We start from the raw sequence: 18,512 nt of genomic DNA on the forward strand, positions 1-18,512 counted from the left end.
TTAGTTGCATTAAATAGTCAACAATAAGCAATGGAAAGGCTTGAGTTACGTGTGTATGGGAATAATGAGGCAAAGTCATGGATTGCTCCCTTTCTGCACAAACAGCGAGTGGCAATGTTGATAACATGCTTTCAGGTAATTATTGCTGTGGTTTAGATCATTTCGGTATATACTAATGTGATGTATTTGATTTTTAGTCTCTATGTTTCGCTGTGGAGGGAGCACAGGAAATGTTTAACGGGCAAGCGTGCCTAGGTTGCTCTCTCATTTCTGTTTTCTTATCAGCAAAACATAAATCTGCAGCTTGCTGACAATGAAACCATATGGTAACTCTTTCTGACAAATCGATTTTGCAATACGGATAATCCTGGCTCTGCATGTGAAGAGATATTTTGGATTATTTTGTCTTAATTCTTGCATTACTCTTTATTTTTCAGTGCCTGGAAATTACATATGTGGCTATTTCTGAACCCAGTGGTTTGGGTGAATTAAGAATTTATGGCGTACGCTACACTTTAGTGTCTGTACTCTGAGGAGAGTTATTTGTCATATAAAATAATTTGTTTATTTGCAATAGCCAATGCCCTTCTTCTGTGTTGGCAGCGGATTCACATAGAATTCTAGAATCACAGGAGGGTTTGGGTTGGAAGGGACCTTTCAAGACCATCTAGTCCAATCCCCCAGGAATGACCAGGGACATCTTCAACCAGCCCAGGTTGCCCAAAGCCCCATCCAACCTGACTTTGAATGTTTCCAGGGCCGGGGCATCTACCACCTCTGTGGGCAACCTGTGCCAGTGCTTCACCACCCTCAGCATAAGAAATGTCTTCCCTAGATCTAGTCTAAATCGCCCCTCTTTTACTTTCAAACCATTAGCCCTTGTCCTATCACTACAGGCCCTGCTAGAAAGTTTGTCCCCATCTTTTTTAGAAGCCCTCTTTAAGTACTGAAAGACCGCAGTAAGGGCTCCCCGGAGCCATCTCTTTTTGAATACTTTTGGCACACTGGGTATCCTTTCAGATAAGCTGAGAAGCTAAGAAATACATTTGTATAAATCAGCTCTTGCTTTACAAGACGCTGCAGAAGTAGCTGTAGGAACTTGAAGGTGTTCAGCTCTTTGTGCCCTGAAGGCGGTTGGCCAGCTGATGGCTGATGGTCATCTCGGTTCACCAGAGCTGATGCCGTCCGTTGCCATGGTACGCAGAGTGGACACGGTGGTTTGTTAATCCTTTTCATGGAGTAAAATGAACAAGCGAGAGTGCTCACAACTTCTGTTGGACTTCAGAATTAATAAATAAAAATATTTCCAGACTTTGCTTCATAGGGATGTATCAGCAAGTGAGTTTTCTTCTTGAGGTTGGAAGCAGTAGCCAGTATCTGGAGGTGTAAGCAGAGCACGAGCCTGGGCGTGGGGAACAACAGCGAGGAGAAATGGGAACTGGGCGCCAGAGACACATATCAAGTCTAGGAACGATGCCATGAAGCTAATCAAAACTAAACAACACATCATGAATTTTGATGTTTATTATAAATGACGTGGAAATGGCTGTTAATTCCTCAAGCTTTAGGTGCTGACTGGCAGGCACGAATCTGTGGGGTGTGAGATGCAGCTATTGCAAAGCTAAGTGAGCAATAATTAGGGGGTTTATTCAGTTCTACATTTCTGGGTGCTAACAGTTACTGCAAGCCAAGACCTGAACATGATTTTTTTCTAGATACTTAGAAAAGAAATATAAATCAAGATGTAAATCTGGTCAGCACAAATGTTTATCCAGTATTTGTGTTGTACTTCAGGCGTCAATGCAGCCTCAAGCACCAGCCTCAGTTGAAAATGAAAATATAAATATATTTAAAATAATAAAGTTCTTGATTGTAGTAGATGTAGTCAGATAAACATGCCTGAAGAGTATTCAAAGGATAAATACATGGAGCATCTGCTTATGTAGATATGAGGATGGAAGCTTACCTAAACAGTGGTTTTCTGGAGATGGAAGGGTAAAATTAACCTAGCAGAACAGCGAATGCAGCAAGTAACCACAAAAAACATTTTAGGTAGTTAATAGCAAAGGATGCTAGAGCTTACAGGAGAGATTTTACAAATGGGTTATTAGAAGACCATTGCTGATGAAAATTAGGGCAAATTTTATCCAGGGATATTAAATCTGAACGTGGATAAAATTCACAAAGTCATAATCCATCTATGGATTATTTCCATAAAAGTATTTGTAAAAAGCAAAAAGTAGTGACACATTTAATGTTTTGACTTTGGTGGGAAGAAATTGTATTGAAAAGCTCTTACAAGAAGAAGAAATGGTATCTTCGCTCTGGCCAAACGCAGGTACGTGAGAGGCGGTTGCTGAACTTTCAGCTCAGCAGCTGTGTAAAGCTGGGCGTAGAAGCTTTCAGGAGTTTAGCTCTCATTAGCTGCTGTTAAGATGAGCCTCTGGGGTTCCTGCCCCATTACGTTCCCCGTTCATTTGGGAATGATCCTTGTGATGACATAAGGGAATGATCGTCCGAGGACGATGTAATGCTGTTCCAGCCCTGGCCAAAGCGAGGGAATAGCCACGGCTTCATGGGACAGCGGCTTTTAGCAATCCGTGCGATGCTCAAGTGAAGGAAAAATATTTTAAAATCCGTGGCTGAGGAATGATGCTTGACGAGGTCACTGGCGTTCAGAGATTTTAATCACTCAACATACACCGCCGTGGGCGAGGACGGTGCAGGAAAGGGTCAGGAGCACCTCACCCAGCTGCAGCTGCACGTGTTGCTCAGGATGGTCAGTGCTGGATTAAATGAAACAAGTCTCGAGAGAAGGGATCCGGTGCCAAGCGATGCGTTATGTGGAGAGCAGAGGCCGAGTAACGAGTCCAGGGCAACTGGCAAGTCTGCTGAAAGTGTCTAATGGGCGCTGCTGTGGTGGCTGAGCAATGACTTGGAGTCAAATCTGGCTCTGAATTACTTTCTGCATCCCGTGCAGCTGGAAGTGTCACCGATATGAACTCTTAAGTTTGTGATCCGGTATCTAAAAATAGCCTTGGAAGTATAAAATGCAAACCGGTAGATATTTTGCAGCTTAGGACAGTGGTTTTTCACAGTAAGGCTCTGAGTGATTAAGGTAAAAAGAAAGGCCCAAACTCGTAACGCTCATCTGAAGCGAGGAGGAAGGTTGTCCGAGGCACACATCCCGTGTGTTCCAGTAACGGCGTGTCGGAGGGAAGGACAAGGGAGGAAGGGACACGACCCTCAAGGAAGCATTTGCTCTCAGTGAGGCAAATTGCTGCCACAGTGAGAGACTGAAAGAAATGGCAGCACAAACAGAAATAATCTGCATGGAATTGGAAAAGGCGTGTTTTTAACAGCTAGCTCTCAATACATGTTTACTTAGTAGATTAGATCAGTAATTGTCACTGTGGCTTTTGTTTGGTCTTTTGCTGAGATTTCTTTGGGTTTGTTTTCCAGGGGGCCGGGGTTTCTAAGAGCGTGAATCGGAGACAGGCAGTAAGCCTGTCTGCTGCCGTTTGATCGCAGAACCTTGACGTTAACGACAAGAGGGGGGTTTTAAGTATTAAAAATAAAATCGATTTGCTATCAACATGTGATTCTGTCAAGGTGTTCTCAAGGACGCAATTAAAACTCTACATTTCTTTTTGCTTGTGAGTGCAGGAAGCATATTTTCCCCTTTTTAATTTTTTGGTGTGCTGTCATAGCGTTGGCAACTCTGGTCTTGCAACTGCAACCGAGTTGCATCTGAGCCTGCTGAAGTCCTTTGGAAATCCAGCGAAAGATGGGGAACTTGGACTCTGATGCAGAAGCAGTGCTGGTATTTAGTAAATGTTTAAAAAAAAATAAAATACGTAACACAGTTTCCAGATTCTGTCAGTGTACATATACAAAACCAGAAAAATGTGTTTATTGTTGTTATCTTGAAGTATATCTGGATAGTATATGTTGTCTTAATGACTAATCATTAAAATTTGTGTTTAAAATGAGTGAGAAACAAGGAACATGTGACAATAAACCCCACTGTATAAAGTTAGTGGCTGATGTTAGATAGCCAAGAGAAGAGCTCCATGACTCAAAGACAGTCACGAGTGACAAAGAAATAGAAAAAGCCAAACGAACAAAAATGTGCTAAAAATGAAGGATGTACTATAAAGCCGAGTTTGTCACTTGAAGGATAAGTTGGAGTAGTTGTGCTGTCGGTGTGTGCCCCTCTCCGTCCCCTCCCAGCTTTGAGCTGCTGGCTCGTTGCAGAGGTGCGGTGCTCGGGAATGATAGGAGGTGTCCGTAGGATCCTGGGGGGTGCTACTAAGTAGACTGAAGTACGTGATCAGTCCGTTAGGTCTTGGGGAGTTTGCGTAGTGGAAGATGCGTTACGAATACTCCCAGCATGGAAGATGCCAGCCTGAGGACTTAATTAAACACACAGAGTCCAACAAGACAGGAATCCGCAGGAGACCATGCCACTCCCAGAATGACTTTTTTTGGGTTTTTTTTAAATGTTTAATATGTGCCAGTCTAAGTAGATAGTGTTGCAACACAAGTAACCGCCCTTTGTGCCGGGGTCAGAGCAGAGGAACTGTTGAATGGCACCAGAGGGGGTTTGGCCTTGGGCTGGTCCTTGGCAGAGCAGTCAGCATTGCCCACCCCAAGGTCTGTTACTTGTTTTGACCATTAACTTGGACAGATTTACAGCCTGATGACAATAAAACTGAAGGGAACCTTTGCTTTCGGCTCTGGCGCTGCATTGTCTTGCTTTGTTTTCATTCTGCAGGGCAGTGCAGCCGCGTCTTCCCTCCCCAGCTCGGCACGCTACAGATCATTCACGGCAACGGCACGGCCGTGGGGACGGTGATAACATTCCAGTGCTCTGCCGAGCACCAGCTGGAGGGACCGGGCGTCATCACCTGCGTTTGGAAAGGGAACGGTACCCAGTGGACAGCCGGAGTGCCCTCCTGCAAGTGTAAGGTCCTTCCCAAACCATCCCCGGTCCCTTCGGGCCACGTCGTGGTTATTTTGCCCTACCTATCTCCTTCAGCTTCAGGATTAATTCTAGACATCTGTGCAAGGAAAAAGACAAATTCAATTTCCTTCAGAGTTGCCCCCACTGACTCTAATTGCGCTCCATATGTGTTCTGACATCATTCATTATCATGACACAGAAAAGACTCGGTTGGATTTATGCGTGATCTCACGTCACCGACTCCGGGAGCATTGTACCTGGAATAAACGTGGCTCTGTAGCTACAAGCTGTACCCTTCTTTAGAAAATGTATAGATATGACCAACTAACGTGCAAGCACATTTGCAAACCCTCTAATCTCCTGGCATTCTTTTCTGAAGAAACACAGCGCTATTTTTTGCACAATTTTAGGTTGTTGCCTGTGGGCAGCTGCACGGGAAAGTTCCCGTATTGACAAATAGCATTGGAATGGCAGCAGCATGAACTACCTTTCCCGCTGTGTGCCTTCCTGTTCATTGTGAGGTTGTCAGTAATTTGACCAGAAGTAGGCCCAAGCAAAATGTGGTCCCTCTGAGCTTTGAGAATCTCAGTCCCTGTGTAATTTTAGCTCACCGGTAGATGGATGGCTCTTTTAGACACTTAGCGCGCTCTCACAAACTCAGCTATTCTTACCTCTCGTTTGAGAGAGCCCATTAAAGAAAAATGAGAGAGATCCTCCCCTCCAGAGGCTGCAGAAATAGAAAGCTTTGTGTGGAGCTCAGCTGATCTGTCTCTGATGCTGGACATCGTGGTGTTGGAAGAACTAGGTGAGCTCTGAAGCAGGACGTGCTTAGAGCTCCAGAGGAGTTGGCAGAGAGCTGCAGTAGCTGTGCCACACCACGTTCCCACTCCTCCTTTTGTCTGGATAACTCACTTCCAGCACCGGGTCCCCGTGAACCCTCAGCCCTGCAGATACTGTCCCTTCTTCCCTTCTGCATCCTTCCCCGAACAGAGGAAAACCTATTGTTCGCTGCCTGCCAGACAGGAGGCAATTCTGTGGAACCGTCCTTGCTCTAAAGGGCTTCTTTAAACCCATTCACCTCTGTCAGCATTTGGTTTTGCAGCTCCAGTCCTCATTAACAATTGCTTATGAGAGTCTGCTAGCTCATTTGCATTAGATATGCCGACAAAGTTGTGCTTTTTAGCTACTGCAGCGCTAAAGGCATTGTGTTTAATTAGTTGCAGTGGTGAAATATTTGTGAACAATTCATTAGTAGCTTATAAACAGGAGATTTTTAAATAGCCCAATTTGAGGCTTGCGTAGCTCTAAGCTGAAGCCAAGATACTCTGGTATCTTGCCACATACTAACGTGAAAGTCCTCACTGAGCTATTATTAGCAGAAGTGTAAAGCAGGTAGGTTTCAGCATGGTTTAAGGAAAATGTGAAAGATAAATTCATGGGTTGACCTTAGAAATGTGCTTCTGTGTTTGCTTTGCTGCAGCCATATCAAAATACGAGACTTTTGGATTTAAGGTCGCGGTGATTGCCTCCATTGTGAGCTGTGCCGTCATTCTGCTGATGTCCATGGCTTTTTTAACTTGTTGTCTTATCAAGTGCGTGAAGAAAAGTGAAAGGCGGAGGACTCAAAGGTATGTCAAGAAAAGATTTTTAAAACCAGCGTAAGACTGTACATGCTATGAACCCCATTGCTGTGATAGCAGAGAGCTTCAAAGGACTTGATGCTCACACCACCACAGTGATGTTCATTACTTAAAATCCTTAATTTGTTAGGCTTTAGGCATAGAAAGACTTGGAATTCAAGACTATTTAGGCACCTAATGTCTGTTAGTATCAGATGACCTCAGTGGGCCTGGGCAGATCGGGGTTTACCCAGGATTATGCAGAACTTGCTGGCCCAGTGTTTCTCTCCTTCGGTTATTTAAGCCTGGCCATGTTCTCCCTTCCTCTCTCTCTACTTCATTTTTTTCCCTTCTTCTCCTTGAACACTGCTGGGAAAATTAGTCTCCCCATGTCAAAACCATCAAAGCCCTCACCATCTGCAAAGCATACTTGAAGCTGTCGCAGCGCTGTGCTGGAAGGACGTAGGATTTTGTCTTCTGGCTTGAAGCGCAAGACAGTGACCAGGATTATAAACGGGCATGGGAAGAAGTAAAATTCACCAGTCCAGTCCATTATAAAAACTCAGTGTGAAGGGTGACCACATCTGGCTGTACGCTAAGGCTGAGCCACTGTTGTTCCTGAGAGCATCCATCCAACGTCACCGCTGCAGAAGGCTTCCACGGGCACCTCTTCTCGTTTCCCTCTCACCTTTCCTGCTCGTTGTCCGTAACTCGGTGGGGTGGCCGCACCCTGTCCTGCTGATGCCTGCTGTGCGGCCACTAACCCACGCTTCTCGTTGGCTTTAAGCCTCTCCTTGCTTCAGAGAAGTGTTTGGAGTGAGGTGGGGTAGCGGTGGAGGAGAGGGAGACTGGGGAGGGCAGGAGTGAAGGTCTCTGCTCCGAGCTGTGTTTTATCAGAGCTGCGTGGAAACCAGCTTAGGGGGGAAATTCTGTCAGTTCAAAATCTGATTGGAACCAAAATACAGATTTTTCTATTTCCCTTGAAAGGATTTTGTGAGGCAAAAAAAGAAAGTCTTTGGTGTCATTCATAATATTAGCTTTTCACTGATAGCATGAAATTTTTGAAATGAAAGGGCTGATTGGCATTTTTGGAATTACCGCTTTTCTTTTTGATAAGAGTATTCATATCAAAGTCCTTGTTTTTCATCTATTTTAAATGGAGTTTTGTCCAAATTAGCTGTTCACGTGACTTTGATGACTTGATATCTTTCTCCTATGAAAGAAAAGCCCTTCACACCGGACCTGGTTCTGTCATCAGGACGTAACACGGTTCCCTTTGTTGGGAGCTTCTCGGTTCCCTGCTGCCCTCTGCCCTCCCTTCGTTGCCTCCTGACGGAGCTGCTCCAGCTTGGCCCGTCTGGGGGGGAACCCCATCTCCTGCGGGGGAACCTGGGGACACTGAAGACATCGGGTGGCTTGGCCCCGCCGTCAGAAAGCAACTGAGATGCTGGAGAAACCGTCCGCGTCACGTGAGAAAGAGTAACGCATCCCTGTATGACGCTTGCTTGGCCCGCAGCCCGTGCTGCAGAGCGCCAGATGTGCAGGTCGCTGCTGCAGCTGCAGCGGCGTGAGAGTCTGCATGAGAGAGGACCCCTTGTGAGGTCGGTCGATGCAGTTGGAAAACGCGGATCGACTTTTGGATGCGCAGAGCATTCATCTGAAGAGAAGCTGCGGGCTTGATAGCAATGCAAAATGGCCATGCTCGGTAAGGGCTTGGTTAAACAAGTGTTTCTTAGGCCATCTCTGGAGGAAAAGGCAGCCTGGACCTGTGGGGCAGGGAGGATGTCCTCCTCCTGCCTTTAGCTTTGAAGCCTGCCTGTCTGCTGTTTTTGGCTCTTTTAGTTGATCTACTAGAAGAGCTCACCTCTGCCGACAAACCTGTCCTGCAAGGTATCTGTTTGATGATCTTCGAAGTGCCATCTTGTGTTTTATCCTTGCATTTGGAGAGAAGAAGGACAAAGGCTGCTGAAAAGCCTCACATAACGTCGCCTCCTCGCAGACCTTGTCCCACTGCGTGAGCATAGCTGCCGTGTTCTCTGGTAGGAGCACGATTGCATCCTGAGAGGACAGAAGTGACACCAAAATCAGCATCGCCAGCCCTCACACTTTAATCTTGTCCCATCAGCTAGTGTGAATGTCTGTGATTACGTGAATCTTGGACTACTTTTAAAAAACAAGAAAAGAAATTGTGATTTTTTTTAAATTTTTTTTTTCACCCCAGCGTTGTAGAGAGCAGCATAAAAAGCTCCTTGAGCATTTCCGAAAGGGAATCCTGAAGGCTCTAGCAAAGGCAGCGTTATACCTGTCTCCTCCGTTTTTAAGTCAATTCATCTTTTCAACCTGCCTGGTGATTTTTGAACCCTTAGGAATGGCAGTGCTGCAAAAATTCAAAGAAAATACTTTTTTTTCTGAAATAGTTTATTCCATAAAGTGGGGATGGTCTGCGGTCTTTTCAGGTACAACAGGATCTGGCCTGACATGTGTCCATGGGAGCATTGACACAACATCACACCTTAAGTGACTTTCCCTATTATCTATAGTCTCCAAACCCAGTGAATCAAATTGACATAATTATTGGGGTTTTGTTCCTTTGAACTATCCACAGGCACTCTTAACAAAATTGCTCTGTTTGTTTGCTTGCTTGTTTTTTGAGGAGTGCTGGGTAATACTTAAAATAACACCATTTTACAGAATAATATTTACGCTTTTTAAGAACCCACCACCTGAAAGTATTTAACTCTCTGGAAATTTGGCTTACACTTGAAGTTCAGCATGCGTTGAAGTGCTGTCTTCAGTAAACGTGGATTTAGGTTGAAGCTCTAGCGAGTCGGGGCTGTGGTCAGAGAGAAGCTGAGCTACACGGCCGTCTGTCACAGTAACGTGTTTGACCCCTTGCTGTATTCACAGAGATATGCAGCTGTGGTACCAGCTCAGAGCTGAGGAGCTAGAGCACATGCAAGCTGCTTACTTTGGTTTTAAGGGAAGAAACAACAACAACAGCAACAAGAAACTCAGGGATAAACCCGTATTTGATGATGTGGCTGACATGGCATATGATAACCAAGGCTTCTACAGGTAAGGCTGTTAAAAGACAGTGGGTTTCAAGGAGTTTGCTGAACACATTTGAGAAAGAGGATTCCTCGAAAATGCATTTTAAAGGGATGGCTCCGAGGAGGACGTGATGCCGGTGGGTCGTCGGGGCTTATCCTTGAACTTGCCCATCTTGTGGGGAATTAATGCTGCCCAAAGGTGAGGCAGCAGGGAAGCTGCGCATGACCTCCCTCCCTGCAGCTCCTTTCTTCTCCCCAGGAGCGCCCGGTTAAGCCTGGTCTGCGGGGGAGGTTGCACCAGATTAACTGGAGAGAGGTTTTTAATTGGCTTTGTTAAATTGATGCTAAACTGCAGCAGGAGAGTCACTACTCTGTGGTGGTTAGTGGTCTCCAGGTGCCAGCCCGCCTAAGAGCCTTAGGAGAGGAGCCGGACGGGGACACCCGGGGCTGCTGCGCGGCTCAAGGTCAGCACCCAGTATTGCCGTTCATCCCCTGCTGACCGCAAAAGCTCTCTTGAGAAATACCGTTCCGTATCAGGGTGCGCGGGGCGAACGCAACGGGATCCCCATCCGCACGGCAGCGTGAGTGCCCACGGTGCCTGTAATGACCCCGGGCTGCTCCAGAGAAACGTCCAGGCTGCGATGGCGCAGCCCTGCCGTGGGCGCTGGGCACGGGTGGGGTTTGGGTCAGATCAAAGTCACCTCTGAACGTGTCTGGATGTGGCACGCTGGCCGTGTTGTTGCCAACAGAAGACAAACAGAAAAATGAATACGTGATAAATTCTAATCGCTATTTTTCTATTACCATTCATATAAACACGCGTCATTGCATCTTTTATATCCTTTGGGTTCTGCTTCGTCCTCGTGTACGATAATATATAGCACAACCCTTGTTTGCTTTTAATTCACTGCTCACTTGTACAGCTTTTATGTACAGCAGTATCTGTGATTTGTAGTGGTTACCTGCAGAAAACAATTTTATGCAGATTATAAACCTGCTTCCATGTCACAGTGCAGCTGGAAATTATATTCAAATGGAGCACTTGCACAAAAGTCTGATGGCTGCTTAATCAATTCCTAGCTTTGGGTGATTTCAGAAAGATGTATAAAGCTAATTAAATGCTGATGATAACCTGTACAGTTTTTAGAAGACTTAGGATGCAATTTTTAATTTTGGGCAACTTCAATCTGCTCCGATGTTAATGTTTTGTATAAGTGCAATCTGCTTTTAAAATAACGTGGATAAACTTATAAAGGGCTGTAAACAGAGGTTAGTGCTCCGCTGGAGCCTCGAGCTCCTCCTGGGTTCTTATCTGCACCACTCCACAGAGCAGAAGCTGCTGTATTATGTTTACCAAATTCTGTACACCTTTTCTTAACTGAAAGTAGCAGGGAATATACAATTCCTCTGGATAAGCAGCTTCTCTGGGGCCAGAAATCAACAAGTTTATTATTTCTTTAGAAAACTGGAGAATGTGTAAACTTCAGTGGGGAATTGCAGAGGATGGGAGGAGGAAAGCCTCTGAGCTCTTTTTTTCCTACGGACAACAACACACATGCTGTGTTAAATACCGGTGCGCATACCCACCTCCTGGTGCATGAGGTCCGCTATTAATCAAGGTCTCCTTTATTTCCACCATGCAGAGGTGACGTGATCCTGGCTAATCACTAGCCAGAGCAAAAATCAGCTAGGAGAGCAGGCGTATTAGCGTGCGCACCCCAGAGCCAGAAGTCTAGCCGTTTCTCACGTGGAGAACGGGCGCTGCCTCTAATCAGAGGTGGAAATGGCACTGAAGCTGTTACAGACCCTGAGTAAAACTGTCTTGGAATTGCTCTAGGAACAGGCGTGACCCTCCAACAATTTGTGCCTTGTTCCCTCTCTTCACTCAAATAAGATCTATTTAATCAAGGTTAGTAAAAGATGCTAATTTCTACTGTTTAATTCTGTGAAATGGGTACATGCGCAGGATGAGACGTGGGAATTCTGCTAACCTATGTCGTGCCAACTCTTGAAGACAACAAATGATCTGTCAGCTTTATGTTTTCACTTGCAAGACTTATGTTTTGTGTGTAGTGAATTAGGCTTAAGTTTCATCATCCTGTGCATGTCTGGCTTATTGGGAAAAGCAGGACAGCGCAGGCAAATCCCTGGGGAGGCGCAAACGTGAAGCTGGCTTATGCTGGGAAGACCGGTGTGAAAGGACATGTTTACTGCCTGGGTTATTTCTGCAGTGCTTTTCTTCGTTTAACGTGAAGTGGACGTGCTGGCAGTCTGTGCTTGGAGGAAATCTCTACGCGTGTGGGTGTTGCTGCAGTGGTGGAGCTGTTACAGCGTTGAGGAAATAAATAAAGGCATGCGGCGTGGTTGGAAAAAAGCAGCAAAGCTGAGAGCAGGCAAGCCCAAAGGGAAGATTGTGTGTATTGCTGCGTGTGTCTGAAGCAAAGTGTGTGTCCATGGTCACGAACAAGCCAAAAGATAATTTAACCAAGCTCCTCAAGGAAGGTTCAGACTTGACGTGAGGAAGCATTTCATTACCGAGAGGGTGGTCAAACCCTGGAGCAGGCTTCCTGGAGAGGTGGTCGGTGCCTCTCCAGGTGTTCAAGAGGTGTTTGGACAATGCCCTTAACAACAGGCTTTAAGTTTTGGTCAGCCCTGAAGTGGTCAGGCAGTTGGACTAGATGATTGTTGTAGGTCCCTTCCAACTGAAATATTCCATCCCATCCCATCCCATTCTTGTGTTAACGTTTCAGACATTTGGAGGAATTTGTGCAATGCATCGCTAGATTTCTGAGCAAATCAGCAGTCCTACTTTGTTTTTCTAATGCCTTCCTCCCTGCTGATCCCTTCCTCCCTGCCTTTCCAGGGCTGCAGGACGCGTTGTTCTCTGTGGTACAGCCATGGGAAATGGCTCTGCAACCCACTTAGAATGGGAAGGCTGAGAGATGAGTGGTGCCCTTGTCTGAGAAAGGAGTGGGTGGAGGTTTGGCAATTTATGTCGTTTTTACGATAGCGTTTTCTTAAAGCAAACTGTTCTGCTGCTTCTTCATGTAACATATGAAGTATCTGGAAGAGTGAGAACTCCTCCACCCTTGAAGAAGACCCTCTTGACTATATCTTAGCCTATTTTTGACTAGAAAAGGATGTAGGTCATGCTACTTTTCAGACTTAATTGAAATAGATTTGGAGATTAACTAGAGATTAACATTTTGATTCACCACTTGAAGGATCAAAAATACTGTAAGAACAGATAAAATAAAAAGCCAATTCTTTCAGGTAAGCCAATATAAAATAAAACAAAAAGCCAATTCTCTCAGACAGGTAAGATATTTGTTATGGTTTACAGAGTAATTTAGGATTAAAAAACTATTATCTGTTAGAGCGGTGCCTTAGTATGCCAATGAGATAATTTTGCTGTACCGAGGTGACATAACGTGGATGCAGAATGCTGATGTACAGCAGTTATAAATTACGTAGAAGCCCAGCTGTTGGACGGTGGAGGCTCCAGTGTGCTGTTCTGGACCTGTCCGCCACAAAATGAGATCTTTTTCCCCATGTGTTTCAAGCATGGAACAAATGTGATGAATATATAGTTTTACAGGGAAATGTTGAATTCTAGTGGCAACTACTCTAATTATAATGAGCCCCATTCTGGCTTCTTGGCTTCTTGAACAAATTGCTTTAAAAACCTGAGAAATATGTCTACAAATACCTGGGATTGCTAACTACACAATGCAGTCACTGTCGATGCCACCTCTTTCATTTGGATGTGAGGAATCATAACGAGGATAAAAATACCAATTTTTGACAGAAAGTCTGACATGCAGGAGCTGCAAGCATTTACAGCATATTTGCTCTTTTATACTATTTGAAGAGCTAACTAATACTGAGCAGGGCAAGCCAAGTTACAAGGCGTGGGACCGCTGGGAGGGACGTGTTTTCCCCAGCGTTGCTTCTCAGAAGTTTAGGGCTTAGAGCAGAGATAGCAGGTTGCTGCGTGATGCAGCGGTTTGAGACAGATTAGCTGAAGAAAAGGGTCTGTCATCTCTGGGAGGGAGATTAGCTGCAGCTCTGGGCCGCGTAGTTAGAGGAGAACCACGTGCACGAACCTCCAGAACAGCCCCCCGGGAGGATTGTGAGGCAGAGGCAGGGCTTGCCACCACGGGGATACGTGGGAATGGCTCACGCAGGCTGGCTGCAGTGCGTATCAGGAGAAAAGCCTAAAATCAGTAAATTATATTCTGCCCTCCTTAACATTTTAAGATTTAAAAGCCTTCCCAGTTCTTGCATGAGAATGAAACCGGGAGTGTTGGCATCGTTTGTTCGCAGCGAGACACGCTCCTGAAAGCAGCAGCGCACCACGCTCCTGCTCGGGGTCGGGCGGGCGCAGTGGGTGCCCCCGGGAGAGCCCTGGTGTCGGGGGTGTCCGGCATCGCAGAGGAGCTAGGCTTTGAAACACGGTCCTGGGTTAAAGCGCTTTTTGAAATGGGTATGTTCCTGAGCAGGATGTGTTATTTTTGAGTCAGTTATTTTCTGATGAAGAATAATACCTGACCCTGCAGTAACCACCGCCCGAGGTGAACTGTCCTCTTCCCCCCCGCAGCAAAGAGCCGTGCAGGAGAGCTGGGACTCGGTCAGCCGCCCGTGCGCACAGGTTGTCCTCTGCCCCGCGACAGGCACAGGCCAAAATATCAGTAAAGAGAAGCTCCATGGCAGCTGTCCTTCCTCTGTGCCAGCTACGGGTGATGTTAGAGATGGAGATGAATCTCAGCAAGAGATGATACTAAAGAAGCATCAGCAAGAGATGATACTGGTGTCGAAGAGAAGAGCGGGGTCACCCTGCGCGGCACGGGGTTACCTCAGCTGGAGCTGTTCCCCAGGGGAGGGGTCAGTGCCGGCGGGTTGAAGCTGGTTTGGCCTTGGGCTCCCGTGCCTGGAGTAAGGCGGAGAAACTCCAGAGCTTGTGACTCCCAGACTGAAATAGCAGCCTCCTCTTTTCCATTAAGGAGTCCTTCCTGTTCCATTAAGTAGTTCTTCCTCTAGGAGAAATCATAAAAATATGCACGATCTAGCGTAACTGCTGTGAGAGCAAACAGCAACCCTTCTTGGCGTGCACCAAGCACCGTGCACGCTACTGTTTGAGCCGTAGCGTATTTATGCAGCAGCATGCGCAGAAAGATAGCTGTCCCAGGAGAAATACAGATAGCTCATAATAAGAAAACACTGAGAGAGCTCGTTTCAGTTTGCATCAGCTTCCTAATTATGGTAAGAAATAGCCACAGCTAGGGAAGCCTCTATTTTCTTTGCTTTTTCAGCATAACAGTCCTGTAACCTGTCCTGGAATAGGTGCTCCCTTGACTCAGGGATGTGCCGTTATTTTGCAAGGGAGAATTGATGCTCCGGTATTTTCCACACTCAGGGAGAACTGAATTTAGCTGTAGACTAACCCCTTTTCATCCTGTCAGCTAGGGACGACAACCAGAAAGAAACTAGTCCAGCTCAAAAAATACATCTAAAGAGCAGCAAAGAAATTGGGTGATTTTTTTTTTTTTTCCCCCTGGTGTGGAAGCATTTGGAAGAAGTTGTGCATTCCACATTTGGACTGTTTTGAGGTGAATTATTTTACACAGCTCTAGGCCAAGTTATAAAACATTCTCTATGAAGTAGCTGCTCTGACTGCAGGAGTGAGTCAAATAGAAAAGCCCATGTCTCAGTAGGTTTAAAGTCCTCTTTCAGATATCCACTACAGCTGGAGCATATTATCAAGAAGAAAAAAATCTCTTCTGCAGAGAAACAGGCTAGTATATTCTCCCACAGAAGATATTTTTAGTACCTGAAATTTTTGTACCGGAGCCCTTTCTGACTACAAGATGCATTACCAGCGTACCTGGCAAAAAGCAAGTAAGGACAATCCAACAACGAAGATGGCCAAGTGAAAAGTTTTTGCAAAAAAAAAAACCAAAAACCAAAGCCAGCATGCTCTTAGGAGAGGGAACTCTTCCTTTTCAGTCAGTCCAAGAACTCATACGCAAGGTTGGTGAAATTAGCTCAGCGAAATGAAATGTGTTTTCTTTTTCTCTTTGATTTAGCGGCTATAATGGTTGAAGTTTTCCACTACCTTGTGTAAAGGGTTGCAACGAAGGTGGTACAAATCAGAAACTCATGTTGGTCTAAAAAACATTCTTGTCTGCCCAGGCTGGCTGTAGGGCAAAGAACCTTCTAGAAGTGTGGACAAGATGGGATGGGACACTTGGCCAAATGCCCCCTTGAGGGCACTTTCCCAGCTGCTTTTCCCCTCTGAGCACCTAAGTGGAAGAGATGAAAAAGCTGAAGGATCTGATGCCCTTCTGCTGGCAGGGTAGTGTGGGACAGAGTTACCACAGTGCAAGGGGACAACACTTGAAGAAATACTTGTTGAGAGACGAGCTGCTGCAAAGCTCGATGGAAAACGTAAGCAGAACAAGAAAAACCCACCAGGACACCTAGAATGACTGCCAGGAGACGCGTCAGTGGGAGAACTAAGGGGGCAAAACGCCTTCGACAGCAGTGACCGAGTGCAAGGCCGTTAGAGGTCCTGGGGAAACTGATGTATCTGGGCGCTTGTGAAGGCCAGCAGTCTCACCAGAGAGCTGGGCCCTTCGCTCCCTCCAAACGATCCACGCGTTTTCTTGCCCGATCAGTCTCACTGTCAGAAATTGCTCCTGTTTGGCTGAAAGCGGGGACAGGCAGAGCTCGGCCCTGCTGGCTCCTGCTGCCCGAGGCCGTGGGACGCGTGCAGGATGGTTGGCACAGCGACCTGGAACGTGAACGTGCCCCCCCCCGCCCCCCCCTGCAGCTTAAATTGCAGAGAGCCCCTGTGGGGTGCTCCCAGGGCCATGGGGGGGGGTGTAGGACCGATCGTCCGCGGTGGTTAATACTTCACTGCATAAAGCATCCAGTGAAGTGGCTGCGAAGAGCAAATGGCCTGTTTGATACAATCATCCGTAATTAATGCGGTTCCCCACACGTGCGACGTTTGATTATGTGGCACTCGGGGCCAGAGGGGAGGAGGCCTGGCGCAGGCGAGGGGCAGATTTCCTTCTCGGGCTTTTATACAGATTGTCCCACCCTGCGAGTTGGCCCACCTTGAGCTTCTCCATTCACTGGGGGGGTTTTCCCTTGATTTGTTATTACCGTGCTCTGTGTTCCCCCCCCGCCACCTTTCAGAGACTAAAACCTTCCCGTGCCTTTCGACAGGCGTGTTTCGGAGAAAGGTGAGGCAGGGGAAGTGAGCTGCGGTTTCGTCTTGGGGCCCTGTCACAAAGGGTGGGACAGTGGGCTGCGAAGTCGTGCCCATCTCTGAATTTCAGCCTTCATCGTCACCGCAGCCAGCGTGGAGGGTGGGTGCGCAGCAACATGTGCTTTCAATAAAGCTGCTATTATTGTTTTCATAATGCTTCCATGATTGCCCCAGGGCCTTGTACAAAGTCACCAGACATACGGCACCAAAAAGATCCCCTCCCGTCCTCCAGTGTAAAAATCTCTTTTCAGAGCCAGTGCCAGCACCGGGCAGGATTGTGGCGGCCCCACTGCTCTGAGTTCTCACACTCCTCAGACGTCCCTTCGCAGCGTTCTCCCCTCCGGCTGGGAACAGCTCTCAAGTCACACAAAGCAAAATTCTTGTGAATCCTCTAAAACCCACTGACAAATGTTACGGTGGCTGTTCTTCTGCCCAGACGGGAGCTCCGACTTTATCTGTCGCACACAGTCCGTCCTCGTCAGATGTGTTGTGCACCTAGCCAGGCTGTGCAGCGCCAAGCATCCCTGGGTGGGTTTGCGTTTCCAGACCAGCGTGCACGGAGGTCTCCTGACCCTCTTACCATGATGTTGTGAAGTAGCCCAGCTGGAAACTGGAGCGAAGGAAAGTTGAAGAGCTTGGCAAAATGTCACACTTCTTCAGGATAAAGTACAGAGCTCCCGAGGATGAAAGTGCAAACTGAAGGCCGTGTCTGACTGATAGCCATGCGCGCAGGAGAGCGCGCCGCGTGCACGTTTATCTGTCCCTTGTTGACACTGCAACCCTCTTAACAGCTCTTCTCAGTCCCGCTTAGGTGGAACTCCGTGACTTCACTGTCCCTCTGATGCCCACAGGGCTGGATGCATGGCGGTGAAGGGAGGGTGTCTGCTGTCACCTCGTCCTGGACTTATCTCAGTCAATGGAAGCTTAATAGTTCCTGAAATGGGAAGAAGAGGCTGCTTAGGCAGGACTATAGTTGTCTTCCAAGGACAGTTTTACCCAGTTTGGCTTTCTGAGTTGGTGGTGGACTGTGGATCACTGCAGCGTTTCACAATGCAGAGCTTTATAGGAGAAAACATCAGAGCAGGATGAATGCTGCCCAGGTAAACTGTATTTATTGCACAATAACCAGAATACCTAGATTTGAACTACAGTCCTACCCCATGCAAAACTTGATCCCAGTTCTTCTCCCTGTACACGCTCTTTTGATTTTATTTTTATTTTGTTACTATTGACTGCCACTGCAGGAAGATGGAACTGAGTTCCTCATACTGTAAAAAAAAAATAAACGCACAGTAGCAAGTATCTCAGAAGATTCTCTTCCAGCAGTGAGATCTGCAGCATTGCTCCATGTAGCTTCTGTTCCCTGATGGCAGCCGCAGGGGTACTCACAATGGTGTCCTGGTGCCCAACACGAAGATACTTGAGGGCTTGTTGATGCAGCAAGATGAAAAGGCACAGTTCAAACAGTACTGGTCACCACAAAGTGGATAAAGTCACCAGACTGGGGTTTTTTTTGAGAAATAGATGAGTTTGCTGTTGTCCAAATTACAGGTGGGTAAATTCTGCTCATCTGAGCACCTCCTTGATGAGTCTGGTTAGCC

The 18,512-nt window shown here is 46.6% G+C and overlaps 1 protein-coding gene across 2 annotated transcripts in view; it reads left to right on the forward strand.

Annotated features, from left to right (window-relative positions):
- SUSD3 (sushi domain containing 3) overlaps nt 1-18,512 on the forward strand; it is a 32,790-nt gene that overhangs the window by 11,839 nt on the left and 2,439 nt on the right. For both annotated transcript variants that reach the window (XM_075762618.1, XM_075762619.1), the window contains exons 2-4: nt 4,778-4,966; nt 6,447-6,594; nt 9,493-9,660. In XM_075762618.1, coding sequence (XP_075618733.1) covers nt 4,778-4,966; nt 6,447-6,594; nt 9,493-9,660 — 505 coding nt within the window. The remainder of the gene's footprint in view (nt 1-4,777; nt 4,967-6,446; nt 6,595-9,492; nt 9,661-18,512) is intronic.

The sequence above is a fragment of the Balearica regulorum genome, chromosome 10 (assembly GCF_011004875.1).
Source record: "Balearica regulorum gibbericeps isolate bBalReg1 chromosome 10, bBalReg1.pri, whole genome shotgun sequence".
NCBI lineage: Eukaryota > Metazoa > Chordata > Aves > Gruiformes > Gruidae > Balearica > Balearica regulorum.